Source organism: Lepus europaeus, chromosome 12 (assembly GCF_033115175.1).
Source record: "Lepus europaeus isolate LE1 chromosome 12, mLepTim1.pri, whole genome shotgun sequence".
Classification (NCBI taxonomy): domain Eukaryota; kingdom Metazoa; phylum Chordata; class Mammalia; order Lagomorpha; family Leporidae; genus Lepus; species Lepus europaeus.
In genome coordinates, this window is record NC_084838.1 from 6,085,568 (window position 1) to 6,111,773 (window position 26,206).

The 26,206-nt window shown below is 57.5% G+C and overlaps 1 protein-coding gene across 1 annotated transcript; it reads right to left on the bottom strand.

Moving 5' to 3' along the window:
• Positions 1-7,233: 7,233 nt before the first annotated feature.
• Positions 7,234-26,062, bottom strand: URM1 (ubiquitin related modifier 1). The gene is made up of 5 exons (XM_062207452.1): positions 25,977-26,062; positions 21,056-21,126; positions 11,670-11,751; positions 8,591-8,639; positions 7,234-8,293 (listed from the first exon to the last, which is right to left on the bottom strand). Exons 1-5 carry the CDS (start codon positions 26,009-26,011, stop codon positions 8,225-8,227), a joined length of 306 nt encoding a protein of 101 aa, XP_062063436.1. The 5' UTR covers positions 26,012-26,062; the 3' UTR covers positions 7,234-8,224.
• Between the last annotated feature and the right edge of the window lie 144 nt (positions 26,063-26,206).

A 26,206-nucleotide genomic window follows, 5' to 3' on the forward strand; every position in this document is an offset into this window, starting at 1 on the left:
GGAGTCAGGAGCTTCTTCCGGGTCTCCCATGCGGGTGCAGGGGCCCAAGGAATTGAGCCATCTTCTACTGCTTTCCCAGGCCATAGCAGAGAGCTGGATCAGAAGCGGAGCAGCCGGGACTTGAACTGACACCCATATGAGATGCCGGCACCGCAGGTGGCAACTTTATCCGCTAAGCCACAAGAGGTAACTATTTAAATTCCACAGGCTCCCCCCACTGGGTGTTAATATAGCACAAGAGGTGTGGTGTGGGGGCCAGTGCTGTGGTGCAGGTAAGGCTGCTACCTGCAGTGCCCGCATTCCATATGGGCACTGGTTCAAGTCCCGGCTGCTCCAATTCCGATACAGCTCTCTGCTGTGGCCTGGGAAAGCAGTAGAAGATGGCCCAGACACTTAGGTCCCTGTACCCGTGTGAGAAACCCGGAAGACGCTCCTGGCTCCTGGCTTTGGATTGGTGCAGCTTTGGCTGTTGTGGCCATCTGGGCAGTGAACCAGTAGATGGAACACCTCTCTCTCTCCCTCTGCTTTTGGGCAGAGTTAGAAATCTAAAAAAAAAAAAAAAAAAAAAAAAAAAAAAAAAAAAAAGTATGGTGTGCTGTAGCAGTGGATCAGGGTGTGGGCTTTATAAGGAGACAGGCAGACTTGGGTCTAAAATCTGGACCCAAGATCATGGAGGAAGCCCCTTCCTCTCTCTGGGCCTCAGTTTCCTGGTCTGCAACCTGGGCACGGGGGGGGGGGGGCACATGATGACGTGATGCACGTGTGGGCCCAGTGCCCCCTGCCCCCCAGTTCTGTGCATGACAATGACCCACGCGGCAGCCTCTCTCTTTATTCCTTGTCCCAGGTCTTTAACTTAGCACCTTCGGAGAGCCAGGCATTGTGCTAGACAGACGGACACAATCCCTGTCCTCACAAGGCTGCCATTTTAGCAGACAGGAGCAAGACAGCTGGTAAACATGCCTCAGGCAGAGTGCAATGTGTGATGATGACAGCATTGCCTTGATGGGGCGCAGTCCTGGCGCGGGGTTGGGGGGGCGGCCACTTTAGACTAGAAACCTTTCCTGCCCTGCCTCTACCCACTGCATGGGGAGAAATACGTTCTTAAACTATGTAGGAGGACGGCTTTCCTAGGATCCCCTCTTAGTGGTGGCAGCTGTCTGGACTGTGTCAGGTTGTCAATTCATTTCCAAAAGTGGCCCACTCAGAGAAGTCACTGTACAAGTGGGGTGACCAGGGCCCATGGCAGGCACAAGCTGGCCTGCAGACCTGCGCCGAGTGCCACAAGGCTCGCTCCTCTATCCCAGGCTGCTGAGCTGGGACCCAAGGGAAGCTGGACTGACAGGGCCACCTGGCCAGCCTGTCGTCACCGTGGCCCTGGATACCAGTCTGCAGTGTCGCGGGTCCTGAAGCTCAGAGCAAGAGTGACTGGGGTCCCTGCAGCCCCCTTGCTTGAGCTGCGATCATAGCAACGCCGTCAGCTCTACGTCAGGAACCTCAGAGGACCCCCCCCCCACGTACCTTCTGTCCATTCTTTATTCACTTTTTAATCAATCGTCCCAACGCCTGGTTTTCACCCATTGATCTACTCACCCATTCATTTAATCACCACTCCAAGCAAAGCGCTCATTCATTCCTTCAACAGATGTGTACTGACCAAGCTGCGCATGGCCCAGTCCTTGCTAAGACGCCAGTCCTGGAGGGAAGCAGGGCCAGGCGTCAGTGAGGCTGCGGACCCTCTGCAGTCTGAGAGCTTCCTGACGGCTATGCAGGAGCCCAAACGTGCGCCTGTGCCTGGACCACGTGTTAACGTGTGCGCACGCGTGTTAGCGGGCGAAGACAAAACCTCACTGCAAGCAGGCGTGCAGTGGCTCCTCCCAACGCCACACCATCTCTAGGGAGGCAGCAGGGTTGCAACTGGCCCATTTCGCAGGAGTGACAACTAAAGTGCAGCCTGCTGGAACTCACTAGCCTTGGAAGTCAGTCAATGTCGCCCAGACACCTTGGGCGGAATCTTCTCTAATTTCAAAGACCTTACCCCTACCTCAGCTCCTGCCCGTGGGAGTGGCTGGCACATGACCGGGTACTTCTGGATGGGCAACATCACTCTCTTCCTGTTTCTCCTCAGATGCAGCCTAACACACAATGCCTTGCATACAGCAGGTGCTTATTACATGTTGCGTGCCGCAGGCCATCCAGACCATTAAGAACTCAGTTCCAGACTTGGCTCTGCTCCCACCTGCAAACCATTAGTAGCCTAACTGCTCCCTCCCCTCCCTCACTCTCCACACCTCAGCCCCCTCCCCCTTAATGGTGTAAATGGGAATTTGTCAGACCTTTCAGGAACCCTGCTGTGTTTAGGCTAACAATCGCAAATCCTGCCGGGGCGGCTGGGTCAGCCTCAGCTTTATCTGGGACTTCCTCTTCCTGTTTCAAGCCTCAGGAACTCCTTCCTTCTCCAACCTGCCCAGTTCTTTCTGCTTGCTGCTCCCTCTGCCTGGGACAGAGCCCACCCTCACCTAAGTCCCCACTCTCCCTCCCCTGGGGGTCTGCACACAGTGCATCTCCTTTGGGGACGAGTCCCGGACTGGCACACAGCAGGCATTCCATGAACGCCTGTCCACTGGCTACAGGTTCGCTCCTTCCTGCTTGTTCTTCCAAGGGTGAGGGCACTGACTGTCCTCTGCCAGACTTGACGGGCGCCACACAGCCAGCGCCAGCACAGGGTGGGGGCAGAAGAGTCCTCCCCTTAGAACGCAGCTCGGACCCGGCTCTCCACTTGGGCAGACTCTGCCAAGTGCTGGGACTGTTCACTCCCAGCTCGGGTGGGGCTGGGGCTGGATTATAATTCATAACAAGACAGTGTCTCCTAGATCTTGCCACTTTGAGTGTGCATTTATGTCCGGCCCCTCTATACCCAAGCAAAGCCTGGAAACCAGCGTGTGACTTCAGCCGCCCTCAGTTCCAACCCTGGTCTCGTCCGTCAGCTGCCGGGAGCTGCTTACTGCAGGCAGTCTCAGTGTCTTCATCTCTAAAATGGGGTTGCTAATAGTACCCACTTCCCAGGCTGTCGTGAGGGGTCCAGGTACTCAGTGCTTGCCACCTAAGACACAGCTTGTGGTTAGCAACGGAGCACCCCCGGAGCTGGGCCCTGGTGCTGGGCTCCCTCTATAAAACCTGGCGTCTAGGCCGGCGCCGTGGCTCAACAGGCTAATCCTCCGCCTCGCGGCGCCGGCACACCGGGTTCTAGTCCCGGTCGGGGCACCGATCCTGTCCCGGTTGCCCCTCTTCCAGGCCAGCTCTCTGCTGTGGCCAGGGAGTGCAGTGGAGGATGGCCCAAGTGCTTGGGCTCTGCACCCCATGGGAGACCAGGAGAAGCACCTGGCTCCTGCCATCGGAACAGCGCGGTGCGCCGGCCGCAGCGTGCTACCGCGGCGGCCATTGGAGGGTGAACCAACGGCAAAAGGAAGACCTTTCTCTCTGTCTGTCTCTCTCTCACTGTCCACTCTGCCTGTCAAAAATTAAAAAAAAAAAAAAAAAAAAAAAAAAAAACCTGGCGTCAAGTGCTCCTACTCCCCAGAAGCCACACTTCATCAACGTGTAAAAGAAACTCCAACAAGTCTGCATGGTTTGTGAGTGACGGAGCACGCATGCATGCATGCAAACACCCAGGCATTTAATGACTGGCTGGGAGGACCCGCCGCCTGTCCTAGTGGGGAGGGTCGGACAGACGGATCAGCACAGGTCAGCCCCGCAAGTGGCAAGGACAAGAACAGTGCAGGGCGCCGGAGTGGTGCTCAGGGGCTGGATGGAGGGCAGGGTGTTTGGGAAGAGTGACCACACATTCTCCCTTATGGGTGCACACTCACTGGGAAAGGCTGAGCTATGGGCATGGGGAACTGGGTAAACATTCACCCAGGAGACTGAGAACTGTCTCTGTGTCAGATGGGGCCAAATAGGGGTGGGGGTGCATTAGACCTTCCACACAGCCCCCTGCTCTCTCGGGTGACTGCCCCATGGAGGAGACAAGCACTAATACAACCACGCCCCTCTCCCACCCACCTGCTCCCCCACTGCTGCTGGCACCCAGCTATCCAGGAGCCTGCAGAAGCCTGGAAGCAAGGGGGAGGGGACCTCCAAATCCCAAGTGGGGGTGTGATCTCTGGAGACGGGCACCCCCTCCTTCCTCATCCTGCAAGCACAACCTCCTGACCGGGTGACCCTCCGACTCCCAGGCTGTTCCCCCTCGGCCTCCAGCCAGAAGCCCCTGAGCAGGAGCTTAGGAAGCAGGGCTCCAGAGGCCACAGGGTTTTAGATGTAGCCAGGAGGCAGAGGTTGGGCCTTAAGGCTCCTGGGGCTCCCGGGGCACTCCTGGAGAGCTCAGCCAAGGCCAGGGGCCTGAGTCAGGTCCAGGGGAGCGCAGGGTGGAGATGTGGGTGCCTGGCCCAGGAGGGAGGGGGCCATGGGCAAAGGGGTCAGGCCCAGGGAGCAGGCGGGGCATCCGGAGCTGAGGGCACTGGGTGGGGGTGGGAGGATGAGGGGTCCGACGGTGCAGGGAGGGGGCCGGCCCCTGGGGAGGGGCACGCTATGTCTTTAAGAGCTGCCTGAGCGCAGGTTGCAGCTGCCTGGCCAGCCCGAGAGACAGCGGAGATTCATTACCCGCCGACACAATGACCATTGATGGCCCCGTGGCGTTATTCAAATCCAGTACCAATTGCAGCCGAGCCCCTTTCTCCGCGCCAGGCCCGTATTGTTGGAGCGGCCCACTAAAAGCCCGCCCCGGCCCGGAGCCGCCAGAGGCGCCCGCTCGGGTGCAGCCCTGCGCCTCGCCAGCCCGCCGGCTCCCAGTCCGGCTCCCCGGGCGCTGCAGGTGACCCGGCGGCGCATTCCACCGCTCCCAGCCGCCCGCCGTCGCTACCGCCGGCGCCCCGGCCGCGACTCAGCCACAGGGAAGCAGAGAGCGCCCAAGCCGGTGCGTGCGCGGGGCTGGGCGGTGCGCGGGGGGTAGGGGGAGCAGGAGTCCCGCAGCCCGGACCCTGGGCTCAGAAACGCGACCTGGCCTGAGGCCCTTGCTTTCCGGATTCCCGGGAAGCTCTGGCTGGGGGCGGGGAGAGGGGTGTCGGGGTTCCCTGGGTCTGAGAGGCGATTCCCCCGACCTGGGGCGGCGCAGAGACCCAACGCAGGCTACTCTAGGGGCCCCGGACCGCGGTAGGAGGAAACATGCCAGGGGCGATGGGGATCCCCGTGCAGGGTCGGGACCCGCGTGCCTGCTCGTCCACCTTACCGCGGGATGGGCCGCGACCGCTGAGCATCTGCAAGCTATTCCGACGCGCAGCTCCGGAGATCTGGTCCAGGTGCTTCTGAGGAGCGAAGCGGAACCCCGCAAGAAGCTGGGGCCCTGAACTCAGGGGCTTCGCCACTGATTGTCCAAACGCAATTCTTGTACGAGTCTGCGGCCAACCGAGAATTGTGGCTGGACATCTGTGGCTGAGCTCTGGGCACAGCAGGGTCGGGGGCTGCAGGAACAGCGCTCCGCACGGGCGAGAACCCTCGGGGTGGCGACCGGCTGGCTGGCCCCGGCCCGGCCCAGCGTAACCGAGAGGCTGGTCCTAGCACCTGCGCCGCCATCCTCATCCTCCGTCCTCCTCCTCGTCTGTGGGTGACTGGTTTCAGCTGGCGGGGTCCTCCAGTTGATCGATCGCTTCAGGTTTTCCCCCCTTTCAAATTTTGGCCGGAACGAACCCGAATGTGGTCCAGGGAGCCCGCCCTCGGCCCCAGCAGCAGGAAGTCGGGAGTGAAAGAAGATGCCGCCGGCGGGATGTACTCTCCCTAACTCGTTTTGAATTTGTCCTAATCCACCCCCGACCAATTCCCAACAACAACAAAAATCTCTAAACCAACCTCTAAATCCCGAACAAACCATCTACCCCTCCCGCAAGCCCCTCCGGACGGGCGCATGGGCTGAGCCTCCTCCAACCGCTGCAGTCGGAGAAGCCTGGGAATGGTGCGCTCCTGCCACGCCTGGGCTTTGGAAATAGAACTTGGACAAATGAATCCTTTTCATTAAAGAAAAATCATCGGAGATGGTGGGGTTTATTTATTCATTTATTTCCTCAAAAGTGAGGGTCAGGAGTTGCTTGGGAGGGGGACAATTGGGAGTTGCTGGGGCTGAGACACATCTCTGACCCCTTTCTGGCTCTGGGCTAAAAATGACCCAAAATAGCATGGAGTGCCTTGGCCCTGGCCAATTTCCATCCTGGTGCTCCCATCTCCACCCTGTGGAGGGCAGGTTTCTCCCAGCAGGTACTCCTGCTCCACATGTCAGCATTAACTGGGGTGTAGTGGTGGCAGCAATACCCTGCACCTATCACTCTGACCTGTGTAGGCAGCAGAAGGAGTCCTAGAACCCAGCCTTCAGGATCTGGAATCCTGGCTGGGCCACTGGGCCACTCCTGCAGCTCAGGGGACAGGAGGCCGGGAGGGATCTCCAGGTTACAAGAACCAAGACAGCCCGACCCTCTGAAAGTGAGGCTCTAGGGGTCATTCCCAGTCCCTTGTTCTGTTCCCTAAAACGGAGACCTTGACCTCAGCACTGAGGGTTGGTCACACAGCCTCTCTGGACAGCTCTGGGAGCCTAGCTGGCCTTAATTTGCACCCAGACCAGTTCCTACCCCTAAGCCCAACGTGGCTGCTACCACTCATACACATGGCCAGAAAGCCTCCACCCACAGCAGGGCTGGAGAAACGCCCACAAGCCAGGGTATCATCCAGATGCTAAGAGAATGAGGTACCCCCTCACCCCACCCCCAAAACCTGTCAGAACAACCATTCGGCCCTTTCACTCCGCAGAGTGAGAAATTCTCAAACTGCTGACAGTGAGGAGCAGTGTTCTGGGTGGGGTGACGCCAGCACTCTTGTTCTTTCCTGGGGTCTCTCATTCTTCCCTGGGGTCTGGCACACAAAGCTCCTCTCCAGTCAGGGGAAGGCAGAGGGTTCACAGCACTGTCTAGGCCACCCCCATCCTGGGCCATGGGGTGGGACAAAGCCTGTTCTTGCACAGATGGGTGGGGACGAATCCTGGGCCCCAGGCTGGTCACACACACAGCCCTGCTACCTCCAGACGGTCTTACCAGATCACCCCTTCCCAGACAGTCTGAATTCGACTCCCTCATCCCCTCCTGGGTGAAGGGAAGCTGAGAGAGCCCTGAAGACAGAAACTGAACACAAGACCAGGGCTGGGGGTAATGGGTGGCCCAAGCAAGGCTAGTCTTTTATTTGCCCAAGGGCAGCTGTTGTAAGCACTGAGGCTCCAAGACTTCCAGAGGGGATGGAGGGAGGAAGGGCAGAACACTGCCTACCAGGTGCTGCCTGCTCCCCACAGAGGGTGAGAGGGGAGATAAGGTCTACATCTGTGCCATCAAGCATCTCCCAGCTTTCAAATGCTACAAGTATCAGTTGTTAAAAGGAAGCTCTCCCCAGTCCAGCCCCTGTCTGTCAGGCCAAGGTCAGGCTCCCTCCCCCTTTCCAGCCGCAGCAGAATGAGCTGTAGGGAGCCTGGGGAGAGTCTCAGGAGCCCATCTGGTGGCCTATGTGTAGGGGGGAGGCCAGCCAGGGTCAAGGGCTGGGGGTGGGGGGAGCAGGAGGAGGGATCTGCCTGGGAGAGCAGCTGCTGGGTGGGGGGGAGGGGTTAGCACTGAATAGGGGACCCCAGCTGGGGTTCCATAATGACACCAGTGGGGAACAGGCAGAGTCCTCGGCTGTCCAGATGGGGAAACTGAGGCGGAGACTCCTCCAATCTTTGAGAAGGGAGGGGCCTCCCATCAGCCATCCAGGTCCATTCATCTTCCCCAGGAAGCCACTGCAGCCCAGGAGCTGGAGCGCCTTGGCAGCCGCACTCGGTGTGTACGAGACAGGAATGGAGGCAGCCGGTCACCTGGCTGTGGGGGCTGTTTTACATCTGACACCCCAGAGAGATACCTCCCCCACCTCAGCTGCTGGAAGGAGGAGTGCTCCGCGCGGGCGCCTGTCTGCCTTTCCCTGCTCACGTGCCTGAGAAAGGCTCATTTTTAGCACCTGGCCTCTTTTCCCTGCCTGGAGGGAGCTTGGGGGATAGGGCAGGGAAGAAGGCAGCCAAGGGTGACAGGGAGACCTGGAAGCAGGGCCCAAGGGGACATCTGCTTGTTCCCTCCCTGCCCCCCGAGGGGTGCCCAGGCTCAGAGAGGGGTCCTCAGCCGCCATGCAGCGTGGAGATGAAGAGGATGTTGTCCTGGTCCTGCAGCTGGTAGTCCAGCTCACCCTGGGGCAGGAGAGAGAGGGGCAGGAGACCATCACGACATGTTCCCAGTTTCTCCCCAGATGTTGGCAGAGGACAACAGGAAGGCTGGCTACTCCCCCCATCAACTTGCACATCCCAGGGTAGAGGAGCTACAGATCCCCTTCTCCCTTTGGGTGTGAGACTTGAGTAGCCTTCGTTTGGGGACCAGAGTGAGCCAGAGGATTATCAGCCACACTCTCTGCCTGAGGGGTGACCTGACACTTTCCTACTGAAGCAGCAAGGGCAGGGCCTGGGGGAGGAGGTCCCCGACATACTGACCAGCAGCTCCCAGTCGGCATCGTTAATCAGCACCAGAATTCCTGGCCGCCTGGAGGAAAGATGGCAGTGAGTAGCAGGGAGGGAGGCAGCAGGGTGTGGTAGCAGCTTCCCCCGCTGAGTCTGGTGAGCGTCACTCAGGAGGGGGTCAGCATTTGGCACAATGGTTGACACTGCTTGGGAGACCCACTCCCCATCCCATGTAGAGTGTGTGGGCTCCAGTCCCAGATGCACTTCCAAATCCAAATTCTTGCTAGTGCCCACCCTGGGAGGCAGCAGATGACCACACAGGTGAGCAGGATGGAGTTCCTGACTCCTGGCTTTGGCCTAGCCCAGTCTCAACTGTTGTGCACCCTTGGTGAGTGAACCAGCGGACAGAAGATCTCCGACTCTCTGCCTTCAAGATAACTAAACAAAAAGGTCTTGCAGGAAGTGGGTGCAAACGCCAGCACCGCCCCCAGACCTCAGGAAGTCAGTTTGTTCCACTGAACATCAATCTCCCAGCTGAGAACATGGTTCAGCTACAGCGGCTGGCCCCCAGGTCTGCCACAGGAGAACTGACAGGAGATGGGTGACGGACGGGCCTGTTACACTGTCACGGACCTAGCAGTACTTTTCCAGTTCTAATCCTGCTCTCCTGTGCCCTGGGAGGAAGCACACTTGGGCTTGCAGGCTTCCCACACGCCCATCCTGGACAGGAGGCTATCTTGGCTTTCTGGGGTCAGGGAAGGTTGCCAGTAGGACTGTGCACCAGAATGCTGAGAGCAGTCCCACCCGGCGAGGCAAGGAACACCAACGTCGGCAGCTCCAACTGCCGCCTCCTGGGGGTGACCCCGGAAACACCGCTGCCCTTGGGGACGCCCTCCACACCTGCTGCTCAATGACCTGGACCAGGGGTGGGATGGAGGTCCTAGCCCCCAAGGGCCTGGTGGTGACTTGCGCTTCAAGGCACTTAAACTAGGCTCACAGTGGTGCTGCCCATGTCTTTGACAAGGGAGGTTGGCCTGGATTAAAGTAAAGTGACTGGGGCCGGTTCTGTGGTGTAGCAGGTTAAGCCTCCACCTGCGGCACCAGCATCCCATATGTGGGTTCGGGTCCCAGATGCTGCACTTCCAATCTAGCTCCCTGCTAATGGTCTAGGAAAGCAGTGGATGATGGCCCAAGTGCTTGGGCCCTAGCACCCATGTGGAAGACCTGGAAGAAGCTCCTGGCTCCTGACTTTGGACTGGCCCAGCTCTGGCCATTGTGGACATTTGGGGAGTGAGCCAGCAAATGGAAGACTTTTCTCTCTGTCTTTCCCTCCCTCTGTCTATAACTCTGTTTCTCAAATAAAAATAAATAAATCTTGGGGCCGGCACTGTGGCGCAGTGGGTTAATCCTTTGCCTGTGGTGCCAGCATCCCATATGTGCGCTGTTTCGAGTCCCAGCTGCTCCACTTCCGATCCAGCTTTCTGCTATGACCTGGGAAAGCAGTAGAAGATGGCCCATGTATTTGGGCCCCTCCACCCACGTGGGAGACCTGAAAGAAGCTCCTGGCTCCTGGCTCTGGATCAGCCTGGCTCGAGACATTGCGGCTATTTGGGGAGTGAACCAGCGGAAGGAAGAGTTTTCTCTCTGTCTCTCACTCTGAGTCTGTAATTCTACCTCTCAAATAAATAAATAAAATCTTCATACACACACACACACATATATATAAAAATCTTTAAAAAAAAAAGTGACTTCTTGGAACATGGAGCTGGTCCTTTGCTAGGAGACGGGTTGAGCCTGGGACAGGTACAGAAGGCTTGGGCCTCTCTAGGGTGTTCTCAGCACTTGTATGTGTACCCACACACATGTACATGTCTGCACATATGACCTGAAATCCTAGACCTGTGCTGTCCCACACAGGACCTACTAATTACATGTGGCTATTTAAATTAGAGTGGAATAAAATGGATTATTATATTATTCTTATTTTTAGATTTAAAAAGCAAGGTTTATTAAAGTCAAAGATCTCCAGCCAGAGCGGCACGGAGCGGGGAGCTTCCCAGAGAGGAAAATCCCAAAGGGGCTGGTGGTAGCGGGGAAAACGGATTATTTAGTCCCTTGGCCACACCAGCCACAATTCAAGGGCTCAAAAGCCTCATGCAGCTAGCAGCTAGTACAGCGGACAGCACAGATGAAGAACATCTCTGTCATCACAGCAAGCTCCAAGGGACAGTGCCGTCCTAGATAGCTGACGCACAATAGGGACCTTGGGTAGCCATCTTTTTCTTAGTGTTTTCTACATAGAAAGAGGAACTCAGGCCTGCAGGAACAAAGTAGTTGGCCTAAGGTTCCACGGCAAGTCTGTGGCAACCAGAAAGCACAGTCTGAGCGTTCTGGCAAATGCACCAGGTCCTCTCCCCTCTAGCAGTCCGGCGTGGCAGCCGGCAATGCACCAGGTCCTCTCCCCTCTAGCAGTCCGGCGTGGCAGCCGGCAATGCACCAGGTCCTCTCCCCTCTAGCAGTCCGGCGTGGCAGCCGGCAATGCACCAGGTCCTCTCCTCCCTAGCAGTCCGGCGTGGCAACCGGGAATGCACCAGGTCCTCTCCTCCCTAGCAGTCCGGCGTGGCAGCCGGCAATGCACCAGGTCCTCTTCTCCCTAGCAGTCCGGCGTGGCAACCGGGAATGCACCAGGTCCTCTCCTCCCTAGCAGTCCGGCGTGGCAGCTGGCAATGCACCAGGTCCTCTCCTCCCTAGCAGTCCGGCGTGGCAGCCGGCAAGGCACCAGGTCCTCTCCTCCCTAGCAGTCCGGCGTGGCAGCCGGCAAGGCACCAGGTCCTCTCCCCCCTAGCAGTCCGGCGTGGCAGCCGGCAAGGCACCAGGTCCTCTCCTCCCTAGCAGTCCGGCGTGGCAACCGGCAATGCACCAGGTCCTCTCCCCTCAAGCAGTCCGGCGTGGCAGCCGGAGGACTGGAAATCGGCCCCAGGCAGAGTGGAAAGCAGCTCTGTCCTGAGGAGTCGGGAGGGCAGAGGGGAAACCAGGACTCAGAGAGGCTGAGACTGAACCCGGGACAGGGCTCAGACATCCCTCCCTCTTCAGGTGAGGGGGGGGGACTCACACGCTGTCTCCCTGGATGAACAACTCTGGCCGCTCTTTTAGCAAATTCTTCTTGATCCAGACAAGGAGGTTCCGGATGTCCCCTGGAGAAAAAGGCACAGAACACACTGCTGTCAAACAAAAATGCTGGGCGGGCATCTGGCCTAGTGGCTAAGACGCTGGCACCCCACATCAGAGTGCTGGGTTCAAGCCTCAGCTCCAGCTCCTGAGTCTAGCTTCCTGGCAGTGCGCCCTGGGAGGCAGTGGTGACAGCTCAAGTAACTGGATCCCTGTCACTTACGTGGGAGTCCCAGATCTTTTTTTCTTTTTAAATATTTATTTATTTATTTGAAAGGCAGAGTTACAGAGAAGCAGAGGCAGAGAGGTGAGTGGGGGCTTCCATCTGATGGTTTATTCTCCAATGGCCATGGCTGCAATGGCTGGAGCCGTGCCAATCCTAAGCCAGGAGCCAGGAGCCAGGAGCCAGGAGCTTCCTCTGGGTCTCCCACATGGGTGCAGGGGCCTAAGGACTTAGGCCATCTTCTACTACTTTCCCAGGCCACAGCTGGATCGGAAGTGGGGCAGCAAGGACTTGAACTGGTGCCGGTATGGGATGCTGGCAGTGCAGGTGGTGGCTTTACCCACTAAGCCACAGTGCCAGCCCTGGAGTGCCAGATCGTGACCTCAGCTTCTACCCAGCTCCAGCCACTGCAGGCATTTGGGAGTGACCCAGCAGATGGGAGTGAGTTCTCTGTCTGTCTCTCTCAAATAAATAATTAAGACTGGATATAAAAAACAAAAAAAACCCCACACAAACAAGGGTTGCCTGGATGCGGGAAAAGCTGGCTCTGCCCTGGTCTGGGCCCCATACTCCCAGCCTTTGATGCCGGCATCCCGTATGGGCACCAGTTCATGTCCTGGCTGCTCCACTTCCAATTCAGCTCCCTGCTAATGGCCTAGAAAAAGCAGCGGAAGATGGCCCAAGTATTTGGGTCCCTGCCACCCATGTGGGAGACCTGGTTGGAATTCCAGGCTCCTGGCTTCAGCTTGGTCCAACCCTGCCCATTGTGGCCATCTGGGGAGTGGAGCAGCAGATGGAAGATTTCTCTCTCTCTCTGTAAAAACATAAATAAATAAATCAGAGAGAGAGAGAGAGAACAAACCCCACAAACCAAATGATTCCCGGCCCTTGAAATCCTTGCCTAGCCCAAAGGGAAGTGAACGTGGGACCCAGAGGGCCTCTTCTAGAGCAGGCTGGGATACTCCACGAGCCTGTGGATTCCTCAAGTCAGGAAATGGATTAGGAGAGGCCAGTGACCTGCCGGTGAGGTCTCTGGAGAAAGCAGCCCCTGGCACCACCTGGCAGGTCCTGTGGCAGGGGCTTCAGGGCCGACAGTGAGAGGGGGCTTCAGGGCAGATCCACACCCACGAGTCATGGAAGATGGGTTGAAACAGCCCTGGCCAGGCTTCTGGGGGCTCCACAGAGCCCCTGGAGTCTTTATCTCTCCAGCCAGTCCCAGATGGAGGACTGGGCTTCACTCTCAGAGGGGTCTGCATGTATTTCCCTTTGTGAGGGAGAAAACAATCGCTGAGCTGATAGCATCAGTTCATTTCCTCTGGCAGAGGGAGAGAAGGGAGCTGACAAATCGCTGTTCCGGGCTGCCTGCTTCCAGAGCCCTGCGGCCCCCTGGCCGTGGGAGGCCGACTTGCTTCAGGGTTGGAAGGGCCTCTCCTGCTTGGCCTCCTCGGGGTTCTGGGGCGAGTGGTGGCTCGGTGCCACCTGTCCCCAGGGTCACCTCTGCTTTCTTAGGAGCAGGGGCTCTCCACTACCCACTCCTCTGACCATTCCCCTGAGGCTGTTGGGATCTCCTCTCTCCTCTCCGAATGAGTGAAGGCTGAAGGTCCTAGAATGACAACTGGTCTCTGAGAAGCCAGGAGGGAGTCACCATCTTGGGCTGTCCTACCTCAAGTCCAGGCAAGGGAGGGAGTGCCTGGATGTGGGGAAATCTGGCTCTGCCGCCATCGGGCCCCATACCCCTAGCTCTGGCCTTGGCCAGGGTCTGAAGACTCACTGGACTGCAGGAAGGCTATGCTCTGGGTGGACTGGTCCACTCTGCTCTGGGCCAACGTCCCTGGACTGTACGTTAACACAGCACAGGCCAGAGGCAGAGTCCATGGCCTGGGCCAGCGGCCTTTCAATCTCAGTCCTTCTTTTAAACAAAGCAGGTCCTGGAGCAGGCAGGGGACAGGGAGAATGCTGCCTCCAACCAGCTGCAGTCTGTTTGGACTCCTGGCTGCTCCTCCCTGAGGCCCGGTTTTCAGCGGCTTCCCTTTGGCTCCGAATCCCCTCGGCCTCCATCTTGGCACTGTCTGGTGGGCCGCCAGCCCATACATCTTGTGGCCGCTCGATGAGCTGCCGGGGTCTGACACATCCATCAGCCAGCCCTGGCAGGCAGGCTGTGCCTGTGTGTGTGGAGGCGGCGAGAGGAACCGGGCAGTGGCTGTCCTCAGGCCCACTGGCTGCACCTCCACAGCCCTGGCTGGCCCGTACAGAACCGGGACTCAGCTGGGGAACAACCCTGGCTCCCTCAAAAGGGAGAGTACTTCTGCTCCACTCTGGATAGGCTTGGGGCGGGGGAGGGCCGGTGGTCACCTTGGGGTCATCCACGTGATGGCACCGTCACGGAGTCCCGGGGGGTCTGCTGGGGGATGAGTCTGCCGCCCAGTGCTAGCTCATTTATCATGATGCTCTTATTTGCTGAGGTCACTCCCTCCCTCCTCTGCCCGCCCCTCATCCCAGGCCTGCCCACATTTTTGATAGCCTGTTACCATGGTGATGCTACCACATCACCACCCATATTGTTCCCCCATGCCTGGATCTGGGGGTGGGGAGAGGTGGAACTCAGGGCTCCCTTCACAGGCTACAAGGACCACTTCGCAGGCCTGGCCTGAAACATACCCCCAGGGACATCTTGCTAGGCTTGCTGAGGCCCAGACAATATGCAAATAGGCTCCAAGCCAGATGGTCGGCTTCCAAAGGCGCCCAGGGGAGGAGGAAGGGTTAAGCAGAGTCAGGGGCTGGTGGCTTGGGGATGGCTCTGGAATAGATGGGGGCTGGGGAATGTCACTGTCACCTTTCTGAAGTGTTCTCCGGTCTTCCCACTCTTACAGAGGGTGGCTGGCCTCTCTCCTGGGATTCCATGCCATTATTCACGAGACAAATATTTACTGACCAACTACTATGTGCTGGGGAGATGGTGGCGAGTGAGATGGACACAGCCTACCCTCATAGAGCCACGAGGCCAGCAGAGTCAGACATACTTATTGAACTGACTGTGATGAACGCGGCCTCCTTTGTCTGGATTCAGGAGAGGTCTTTCTGTGGGCCTGAAGGGTGGGTGGGGGCGGGGCGGGGGCGGGGCCAGATGGAAGAGCATATGGGAAGACCTAAGGCAGGATGAAGTGGCAAGTTCAAGGTAGCAGAACAAAGGCGAGAGGCTGGGCTCTGGATTGGGCCACAGCAGGTGGGGCCTGCTCTGGAAGGGGCTTCTTTCTCAAGAACCCCAGGGGTGTGGTCTTTACCAAGGTGCCCTTGAGCTCCCACATTTCCCTGCCTCACCAAGCACAGCGAGACTGGCTCAAGGGTACGGCATCACCACTGCCATTGCCATTACCAGAGTGGGTCTGAGGGTCCAGAACCACACACTCAGAACACAACTGTGGGGGGCCGGTGTTGTGGCGTAGCGGGTCAAGTCACGGCCTGCGATGCCGGCATCTCCTATGGGTGGCAATTCAAGTCCCAGCTGCTCCACTTCTGATCCAGCTCCCTGCTATGGCCTGGGAAGGCAGTGGAAGATGGCCCAAGTGCTTGGGCCTCTGCACCCACGTGGGAGATTCCTAAAAAGCTCCTGACTCCTGGCTCTGAACCGCCCATCTCTGGCTGTTGTGGCCATTTGAGGAGTGAACCAGAGGATGGAAGATCTCTCTGCAACTCTGCTTTTCAAATAAATAAATAAATCTTAAACAAAATCTACCCCACACACACACGCAGAGGGAAGGGGGCTGGAAGGGAGGAACAGGTTAGGAGCATGGACTCTGGAGTCAGTCTGGCCTTCGGTCTTACTCCAACTTCTAGCTACAAGGCCCTGGGACAGGAATTCTCTGAACCTCGGCTTCCCTGTTTATAGGATGGGGTGGTAAGGACACCTCACCAGGTTGTGGTGTGGGTGAAATAAGAGGACCCACACAAAGCTCCTGGCACTGTACCAGCAATGAGCCTGGGACCCAAAGGAAGAACTGGTCGCGTCTGCACCCTCTGATGTGCCAGGCACCTCGGCTTTGGAGAGTGGGGTGTGGTCAACCAATAATCTGGCAGTGCCAAGACCAGCTGGGGTTTTCTGTGGGTTCTAACACCTTCCTATCAGAAGCCAGGAAAGGCTGGGAGGAATAGGAGTGGTGAGGGGGTCCCAGACACTGCTCTTCCTTCATTTAAGGTGTTCCAGATTCTTAGGCTATTCAGGGTTAGTCAGTGCTCCCAGGACAACCTAGATGGAAGGAATCGCATTCCAAAGCTCTGGGTGCTGAAGTCCAGACTGTCCATGGGCACCTGGCACCAGAGGAGGGTGGTGGGTACCCTAAGGCAAAGTTTCCAGCGCAGAAAGCTTGAGACCTGGTCTGCCCATCAGGGGACGAGCAAGGGACAAGAGCTGTTGCTCTGCAGGGGAGTGGCTAAGAGTTCCAATTTTGGAGCCAGAGGGGCCCAGACTGTGTGTTAGCTGGCCTTGTGCAGGAAGTCACTCCATCTCTCTAAGTCTTGGTGTCATCTATCCTCTGACAAATGAGAACAATCCACACCCAAAAGACAGCTCCTAGAATTCAGGCGAATGCTAGCAGCAGGCCCAGCAGAGATGCCACCAGACATGCTCAGAGCCGTACACCCTGCCAGAACACGGTCCCAGAGGCTGCTGCGAGGGGCACCCGCACGCCAGCTCTGACAGCACCTACACGCAGACCAGTCCTCGTCCGCCCCTCTGGAAAGGCCCGCAAGGGTGCGAACCCCAGCTCTGAGGGGCTGAGAGGGAACAATCTCAAAGTCGTCTCTGAATGCTGGCAGTAGCGGCCTCTCTCGAACACCTCGGGTGCAGGTGGTCAACTTCCCTGCACTTTTCACAAGCTGTAGCCTGCCTTCCTGTCACTCCCACCCACTGGGCCTTGGGTCCAAAGGGACCAGGCCAACAAATGAGTCCCCTCTTCCGCACGACAGCCCTTCAGACTTGAAGAGACTGACCCCCAAATCTCCTCCACAGGTCAAACTGCTCCAGTCCCCACCAAGCCCACCAGGCTCCAAGGCAGGGCTCTTCTGGGAGCCCACCCCAGGCCTCAACTGAAAGGGAGAAGAAAGAGCTGGAAGGGGGGAGTAAAAGGGAAGGGCGGGTGGAGGGAACATCAGAGGCTCCATTTACAAGTGAATGGGGTGAGAATGGAGCAGTTTGTGGGCTAAACTGGCCTCAGAAGGAGGTTTACAGATGTGCGAGGGGACGCTCCTCATTGTTTAATTAAGCAGAAAGTGGATCTTTTCAAAAGCAATTTTGCACAGGGACTGGGAGGGGTGAGGGGAGAGGAGGGAGGTGGGGAAGGGATCAGCAAACAGGCTCCGAAAGCAGAGAAAGGAACAGCTGGCCCCAGCGAGGCTGTGAAATGCATGCTAAGCAGTTTAAAGTGCCCAGGAGCTCAGCTAGGCTCAGGCCCTCCCTCACCAGCCACCCTTGAATGTGAATGAAACAGGAGAAGGGGGCACAATAGTGGGGCAGGGAAAGGTGAGGCGGCCGGGGGTTCGGAGTCTGGAGTGGAAGGGGTCCTGAGTCACAAAAGCCAGCTCCTGCAGCCACAGCGCCCAGAGCTGGCAGTTGCCCTCCCTAACAACCCTTGCAACCGAGGACATGACCTGTTCCATCAGCACCCCCAGCCCCGTGCCTAGCCTCTTTTGGATCAGTGTGACCTGCTGCGTGGAATCCTATGTACTGAAGTGTGGAAGTGCCTTTTCCAAACTGTGGACGTTCAACTGATAACCAGCTCAACAAAGAACCTCCCATTTTGCACATGGGGAACAAGGAGGCCCAAGGAGATCACTGACTGTAACTGCACACGGCCAGGGCTTTGGCCTGATTCATGCACCCCCTTCCCCCAGGCTGGCTGGGGTGGAAGTCCTCTCCTGGCTCAGAGATCCACGCGTCCCCTGGTTTGTGCCACCGTCACAATCCACAACCTTAGGGCTGCTGTTGTCTCAGCTGGAATCTGCAAGACCTGTTTGGCCAAGCGGCAGCCGTGGGCCGGGAAGGCTGCCAGATGACAGATCAGGGCAAGGCTTGAAGGGACACTAAGACTTTCCCAGCAGCACTGGGGGCCTACACTCCTGGTGGGCTCACATGTGCCAGGATGAGGTGTGGCAGCTGCCAACCAGCTTGGTGGCTACAGCAGTCAAGTCTTGGCTGCTCCACTTCCGATCCAGCTCTCTGCTGTGGCCTGGGAAAGCAGTGGAAGATGGCCCAAGTGCTTGGGACCCTGCACCCACGTGGGAGACCCAGAAGCTCCTGGCTCCTGGCTTCAGATCGGCCAAGCTCCAGCCATTGTGGTGGCCAACTGTGAAGTGAACCAGCGTATGGTAGCCCCTCCCCTCTGCCTCTGGTAATTCTGCATTTCAAATAAATAAATAAATCTTTAAAAACTTATTTGTTGGGGTCACTATAAGAACTGAAGTAAGTGGCCTCTGAAGGTACAAATGGATGAAGGTGTAAAACTTGGCAAATGGATTGGAGGTTGAGGCGTCAGTGACTCCAGGTGCTCCTGGGACAAACCCTGCTGGCTTAGTGGCACACTCCCAGCGCTCTGGAGACCCTGAAATCTGGTTCTGAACCCCAGTGCTGCCATTTGTATAGCTGAGAGACTGAGGGAGAGACCCCTGGCATCTGAGTCTGGGTTTCCAACTTTTTAATTGTTTAAAAAGATTTATTATTTATTTATTTGAAAGGCAGAGTTAGAGAGAGAGAGAGAGAGAGAGGTCTTCCATCTGCTGGTTTACTCCCCAAATGGTAGCAACCACCAGGGCTGGGCCAGGCTGAAACCAGGATCCAGGAGCTTCTTCTGAGTCTCCCCCACGGGCGGCAGGGGCCCAACCACTTCGGCCATCTTTCACTGCTTTTCCCAGACTATAAGCAGGGAGCTGGACTGGAACTGGAGCAGCTGGGACTCAAATGGGTGTCCATAAGGGATGCTGGCGTTGCAGGCAGCAGATAACCTGCTACCCAAGACTGGCCCAGTTTGTACTCTGTAAGGTGGGACTACTAATAGTACCTCCCTCCTAGGAGCACAACAAACCGAAACTCTGCCTCCCACTCCAGAACCGGCCTGTGCCCCCAGGACCCTGGACTTCCTTCAGTTCCTCAACCACCCGAGACATTTTATCCCCTGAGGCCTTGCCAAGTGCTGTCCACTTGCTTGGGACAGGCCTCCAAGCATCCCTGCTCTCCCTCTGCTATTTCTTAGGCTGGCTCCATTCACTCTTCAGGCCTTAGCCTCAATGTCACGGCCTTAAAGAGGCCTTGCCTGACCACCTGTTAGTCCCATTCAAAGCCCCTTTTGTTTTCCTTACGCCAATCATGACAAGTCGTAATACTACGCTTATACATTTGTTTTCTTGTTTATTTCCTGGCTTCAGTTCCATCACACTGTTAATTCTACTAAGGCAAACCCACATCTGTTTGCTCATCACTGAACACCCAGCAACTAGTACAGCCTTGCACAAAGGAGGCGCTCAAAAACCATTTGCCAACTGCATGAAAGAAGAAACCACTACTGTACTTGGCACTCGCTGAGTGTGCAGTCAGTGAATGAGGGAGAAGGGGCAGGAATTATGACATTGTGCAGAGTATCACGCCAAGCAAACTGAAGGGAAATAATTTTTTAATAGACTTCCAGGTGAAGTCTTCGAGGCTGAATCTTTGAGAGCCTTCTTCTAGGAGCCCCTTGCTCCCTTCCAAGGCTGCCAAGGCTGCTTGGCCATCTGTCAAACTAAGAAACAGTCACCTTTACCACCCCTGGGGCTTCCCCCGGCCCCACAGGGACACGCAATCCATCAGCATGCTATTTAACCCCAGCCGCATATCTGCCCCCGCTGAAGGTGAGCAGTGTCCTGCTCCCCAGCCTCTGCACATGGCACACACACCCAAGGGAGGGCTGGAGCAGCCACGCAGCCAGTGAATCTGGGTAACCGCACTTGATTCTTGGCACACGTGCGTCCAGCTGCAAAATTCTGTTGAATCTCCCTTGATCACCTCCTACTGCTCACCTCCCCTGCTCCTCAGCCACAGGTGGACACTGGGCTCCCGTCCCTGTGCCACTGCAAGGGCTGCGCGAGGCCTCCACAGCTGCCATGTCCAGCCCGTCCTGAGGCTGTACTAGTTCCCCCTGGACCTGCAGGTCAACCCCTTCAGAACACCTCCTACCTGGAACGCAAGGACCAGCTCCTGCTCCCATCTGTCTCCCCACCGACTAGCACACGGCCTGCCACACAGCAAGGCCTCAGAATATATCTGTTCAGGAAAGATGAACAGATATTTGTATGAACCAGTGGGGGAAAATCCATTTCCCTAAGTTCGCCTCCCTCCTCCGACCATTTTGGCTGGATGCCTTTCCCCTAATCGAAATTCCCCGAACATGAGGTGAGCCCAGGAGTGCCACCCCCTCTCAGGGAAGGCCACCACCTGCACGAGAATCTCTCTGCTGTGATGGAGATGCGATGACAGAGGCGCACGGTCTACCTTGTTTCTCCCTCTTAGCAAGTCGGAGAGGCGGGACGACGATGCCGGCAGCCCAGACGAGAACAGCTCAGAAAGGTGAGGACATGGCCTGAAGCTCTAAGGGGATTCCGCCTTGTCTGGAGGGCAGGCATCTGGTGCAGCATTAGGAGGCCACTCGGGCCCCCACATTTCACCCTGAGGTAGCTGGGTCTGGGGCCCAGCCTGGCTCCCGCTGCAGCTTCCCAGGAAGGCGACAATGATGGCTCAGGTGCTCAAGTCCTTGCCACCCACACGAGAGGCCCAGCTTGAGTTCTAGGCTCCCGCGTGGCCAGCCTTGGCTACTGTGGGCATCTGGGAGATCTCTGGCTGTCTCTGTCACTTCCTCTCTGTCTTTCAAAAAATTAAAAACCAAGTAAGCAGAGAGAGAAACACCTCTTGTCTGAGTAAGACCCCTCATGGAAGGATGAGACAGTTCTAAGTTACACCACTTCCTTCCATGAAGCTGGCTGACTGGAGAGAAACCTGACGTCTTCTCTTCCTCCCTCCCCTTGGCCAGGGAACCCCAGCCCATCCCCACCGGAACGGGGCTGAGCCTCAGAAAGGCAGTACTCACAGGGCTCCTCCTGTCCAGGCAAGGTCACCTGATGCTTCTTGACGCCGTCAAACAGGAGCTCTGCGCCGCCCCTGCAAAGGAGGGCAGAGAGAAAGGTGAGCTCCGCCAGGCGAGCTCCTGCAAACGGCGGGGCAGCCGTAGACGGGAACTCAAGTTGGCCGGCAGCAGAAGCCCAAGGGACGCACAGACCAAGCTTCCGGATCACCTGGGTACCAGTGCACTGGGGTACAGGGTATCACTTCCTGATGCAGCAGAGCAGGATGTAACAAGGGAATGCCCACACGTGCAGACTCTGCCCTGTCTGCCCTCCCGAGGGGCAGCTGAGCACACAGGTGCAGGGCAGACCTGGGAGCTGCTGGCTGCAAGGTGGAGACCCTGGGCGTGTGGGCCCACCTTCTCAAGTCTGGTCTTTCCCTCTGCAAACATGTCGAGAAGCCCTTGTGTGGCACTCTGGAGACCCCGTGCATATCAAGGTTTCCTCTGGCCAGGCGAGGGTTTGAAATGCCCTGTCCATGCCACCTGCTACTGGCCTGGGGGCACTCTGCAGTGCTGGAAGCCAAGAGTCCCCTAGGCTCAGCACGGAGTATGGACAACTGCTCACGTTACCTCACCCTCAGAAGATGCTCCTCACCTTGTCTCGTCCTCAGGGCTCCTCAGAGAAGGAGGGAGGGAGGCAGACAGAATCAACTCTTTTTTTTTTTAAAAAGAAATATTTATTTCTTTGAGAGGCGGGGTTACAGATAGAGAGAGGGAGAGGCAGAAAGAGGTTCTCCATGTGCTGGATTACTTCCCAAATGGCCACAACGGTTGGGGTTGGGCTGATCTGAAGCCAGGAGTCAGGAGCTTCCTCTGGACTACCCACGTGGGCACAGGACCCCAAACATTTGGGCCATCCTCTGCTGCTTTCCAAGGCCATAGCAGAGAGCTGGATCAGAAGAGGAGCAGCCGGGACACGAACCGGTGCCCATATGGGATGCTGGCACTGCAGGAGGAGGATTAACCTACTGTGCCACAGTGTGGACCCCAGGATCAACTGCTTCTGACTGAGAAGCAGACTGGGGCCTAGAAAAGCTAAGTGACTTGTTCAAGGTCAGACAGGCGGTGGCTGAACTAGGATTTTCATTTAACTGGTTCTGCTTCAGCCCCCGATGCCTTGGCAGGACACAGAGGACTCCTCATGGGTCAGAAAGCCCCTTGAGGGCAGTCTGAGTCATTTCTGTGCACCAGGGCCTGGCCAAGGGAAGGGCGGGCCGGCAGACATGTTTGCAGCCACGGCCAGAAGCCAGGGCTTCCGGTGTGGGCACCTGGGCCCTTTCGGTGGCCCGCACCGCGGCTTCCTCTGTGTCCTGATTCCCCTCAGCCCTCACATGGGTCTGTAACTGAGAAGGCCTTAAAAGGCTCCCATCCCACCACCCTTCCCCAATTTCAGGGAACAGAGATGGCCTGGGACAGCTCCCTGGGAGGCAAAGGCAAGGCAAGCATTGTCACGGGGAAACATGGGGCGACTGTCATCCAAACAAGGTCACACTTTGTTGGTGCAGGAACGTGGAGGGGCGAGGAGGCCCATCTGTGGCCGCGCACAGGGCCATCTCAGCTGCAGGCCCGCACAGAGCGTCCATTTATCCTCTTCCAACAGCCTAGTTTTCTCCAGGGTGGGGGCTGGCGCATGCGGCAGCTGGGCTGGGGGAGGGTGACCGGCAAGGGGCGCAGGAGTTGGGAGTCAGAGAAGAGGGGTGGGAACTGGAGACACTGGGATCCAGGCAAACAACCAACGGAGGCCAGACCTGGTGGTGCCAGGCTCGGAGGCCGAGCCTGTTTTTCCCTTGGCGAGCAGATGACGGGAGAACCAGTCTGGTTCAGAGAGTGATCCATCACCGCTAGTTTCCCAGACTCCTCCGGGAGGGGACAGCCATCTGCTAACACCACATCTGGAGTGGGGGAAGGTACACGCCTAGCCTCTACAGTCATTCAGGGACGCAAACAGGTGGCCCCAAGAGACCCACAGCCAGACCCTTCAGGAAGTCAGTCTTGGAGGCATTTGCTATTCAGAAGCGACTCAGAGAATCCAGCTTCCTTCACACCAGTCCCTGGTGGACATGTCTGCTGAATCCTGTGACAGGTGCACTCTCCAAACTGCCTTTGCTTTCTAGTTTATCTTCACCCTTTAATACCACATATGTGTATTTGTTTACTTCCACCCCTCCCCCACAACCCCCTTCCCAGCCATCCACCTGCTAGGATGCTTTGCCTAAAGGAGGGCTAAAGTAGGTACTCAACAAACATTTGTGGAATGAAGAGAAACGCCCGTTTCTCCCACTTCTTCTCAGACCTCAATGGCAATCCTTCCCTCTGCCAATGTCTCCACAACTCAAGGAGGCAAACAGATGGGACAGGGATAATTTCACATCTGAGCTTCCGCAGCCTGGGCTGCAGGGACCCAAAACACACAGGCGCTACATACGCTGAGTCCTGTGCAACCTGAGAAAATGTCCTGCTTGGGCCAGTCCAGGAGGCCAAAGGGTGGGGGAAACGGGTCCTGGCGAGCGGGGGGACGTGTGGGAGACCTGGAAGCTCTACACATCTGAGGAGCTGATCTGCTAACATCTGCTCGTGGGCTGGAAGCAAGGTCCTAATCCAGACGCTTCCAGAATCGGGGGGACCCTCAGGGACACAGGAGAACGGCGGGCACGGCCACTTGGTAAGTCTGAAGGGCAAAGCACGGCACAGATGGAAGACAGGTCAGAGAGGGGGCCTGGGCCTGCCACGCACCCTGGACAGTCTCGCCTCCCCAGCAGCCCTCTGTGTGTGGGTGGAGAGATGCTGTCCCGTCTTGCTGGGCTCACTATTGCTCTTGGGAGTAAGAGGCTGAGATGAGAGGTGGCCCGGCCAGAAAGGGGGCAATCACACTGGTGTGCCAGCTGCCAAGGGCCAGGGCCGTGTCCTTCTCGCAGGACTTCCCCACCACTGCCAGCGCAGCACCCGGCAGACAGGAATCACGCTGAAGAACACATCCCGTGGCTAACTCAGTGAGAGGAAGGCAAGCCGGCTGGAAGCAAACCTGGCACTGGCAGCCTGCTCTCTGCCTTCCCGCTCCAGGGAGGCCCTGCCAAGGCAGCAGGCGGCCTCCTAGAACTCCAGTCTTTGAGGGGCAGAGCTGGGCCAAGGGTCAGCGGGGCGCAATAGTCAGGAGGCCAGACCCATACAGTGCAGCTGAATCCAAGCGGCCAGACAACGTCGCCAATTAAAATGCACTCACCATTCACGCGCCTGTGCCCTTCCAAGGCACGGACACGCTGAACACTGCAGGGCACGGACAGAGTTCCATTTATCTTTGTGTCCTCGGTGTCTGGCTCACTGCCTGGCACATGGCAGGCACTCCGTAAGTGACTGGTGAATGAACTGCCCAATGAAGGCGAAACAGGAGAGAACCAGGGGCAGCCAATGGGAGGAAAGGCATTTGGACAGGGCGACTCCCGTTCCAGACTCCTTTCACACAGCCTTCGGTTTGTTTATCCCCACGTACACACACGTTTAGTCTGTCTCTCCTTCAGGGTTTTGGTTTATTTATGTTCTTGCTAAGCTTTGCAGTTTGTCTTAGTTTTCAAACCATATGATGCAGCTGGTGTCGTGGTATAGCAGGATAAGCTGCTGCCTACAAACCTGGTATCCACATGGGTGCTAGTTTGAGTCCTGGCTGCTCTACTTCCGATCCAGCTCCCTGCTAGTGTGTCTGGGAAAGCAGCGAAGATGGTCCCACTGATTGGACCCCTGCACCCACATGGAAGACCTGGATGCAGCTCCTGGCTCCTGGCTTTGGCCTGGCCTAACCCTGGCTGTTGCAGCCATTTGGAAAGTGAATTAGCAGATGGAAGATCTCTCTGTTTCTCCCTCTCTCTATAACTCTGCCTTTCAAGCAATAAATAAATTAATTAAAAATAAAAGAAAGAAACCATATGACAGGGAGCCGATGCTGTGGTGTAACGGGTAAGGCCACCACCTGCAGTGCCGGCATCCCCATATGGTGCCGGTTCGAGTCCCGGCTGCTCCACTTCTGATCCAGCTCTCTGCTGTGGCCTGGGAAAGCAGTGGAAGACGGCCCAAGTCGTTGGGCCCCTGCACCCATGTGGGAGACCCGGAAGAAGTTCCTGGCTCCTGGCTCCGGATTGGCACAGCTCCGGCCGTTGCAGCCAACTGGGGAGTGAACCAACAGATGGAAGACCTCTCTCTCTCTCTCTCTCAATCTGCCTCTCCTCTCTGTGTAACTGACTTTCCAATAAATAAATCTTAAAAAAAAAAAAAAAAAGCCAGGAAACCATATGACAATCCTTCAGAGTGCGGTAAGGGCGAGGCTGTGCCTCAGGCCTGCTCCTTCGCTGGTCCCCATCCCTGCACCTGTCGGCTGGTGCACACCAGTGTCAGCCCTGTCTTCACCCCCGTCAAGATCTGCAGAAGGCACTCGGCGAGTCTGGGATGGAAGACACTGAGGTATCTGTAAAACCCCTAGGGACTCGCCACATGGCCCAGGGGCACAAGGCACGAGACGCGTGAGCGGAAACTGCCGCGGGGGAAACCAGGGAGCGGAGGCGGTCCAGGTCCTGGGGACTCCGACGCCAGCCAGATGGGCCCGGTCCGAAACGCGAGGCTCAAGAAGAAACCCGCGGCGCCACGAGCCCGCAGGCCTCAGAACACCGAGGAGGACGCGGGGCGCACCTCGCTGCCCGCGTGTGCGCCTCTATTCTCGGACATACGGCCTCGTCGCCAAGGGAGACCGAGCCTCTGCGACTGAGGCAAGCGGCGCAGATCCCAGCAGGCGCCGGGGGCCTCGGCGACTCGGCCGTGTCGGACCCCAAGGCAAAGGGCGGTGAGTCCCGGGCCCGACAGCCTCAACCCTTCCCTACGGCGCCCCAACTCTGTGACTCACCCGAACTCCACCTCCACTGACAAGGGCGCTGCCATGTTGAGGAAGCCGAGCTCGTTGGAAACGCCCCTCCACTTCCGGCGCGCCCGCTCACTTCCGCCCGCCTAGCCGAGTCGTAGGCGGAAGAGGCGGTGCCCTGGGAATCCACTCTCCCCAGCTATTGGAGGACGGGATGGAGGGGGCGGGGCGACAGGGGTAGGTCACCGGGTGCTGGGGGAGTTTGGGAGTTGGTG

Coding starts and splice junctions, on each gene's coding strand:
- URM1 (XM_062207452.1), bottom strand. CDS start 26,011: ATGGCAGCGCCCTTGTCAGTGGAGGTGGAGTTCGG. Junction 8,640..11,669: donor TTCATCCAGGGAGACAGCGT/GTGAGTCCCCCC, acceptor TCTTTCCTCCAG/GCGGCCAGGAATTCTGGTGC. Junction 8,294..8,590: donor ATGCCGACTGGGAGCTGCTG/GTCAGTATGTCG, acceptor CTCCTGCCCCAG/GGTGAGCTGGACTACCAGCT.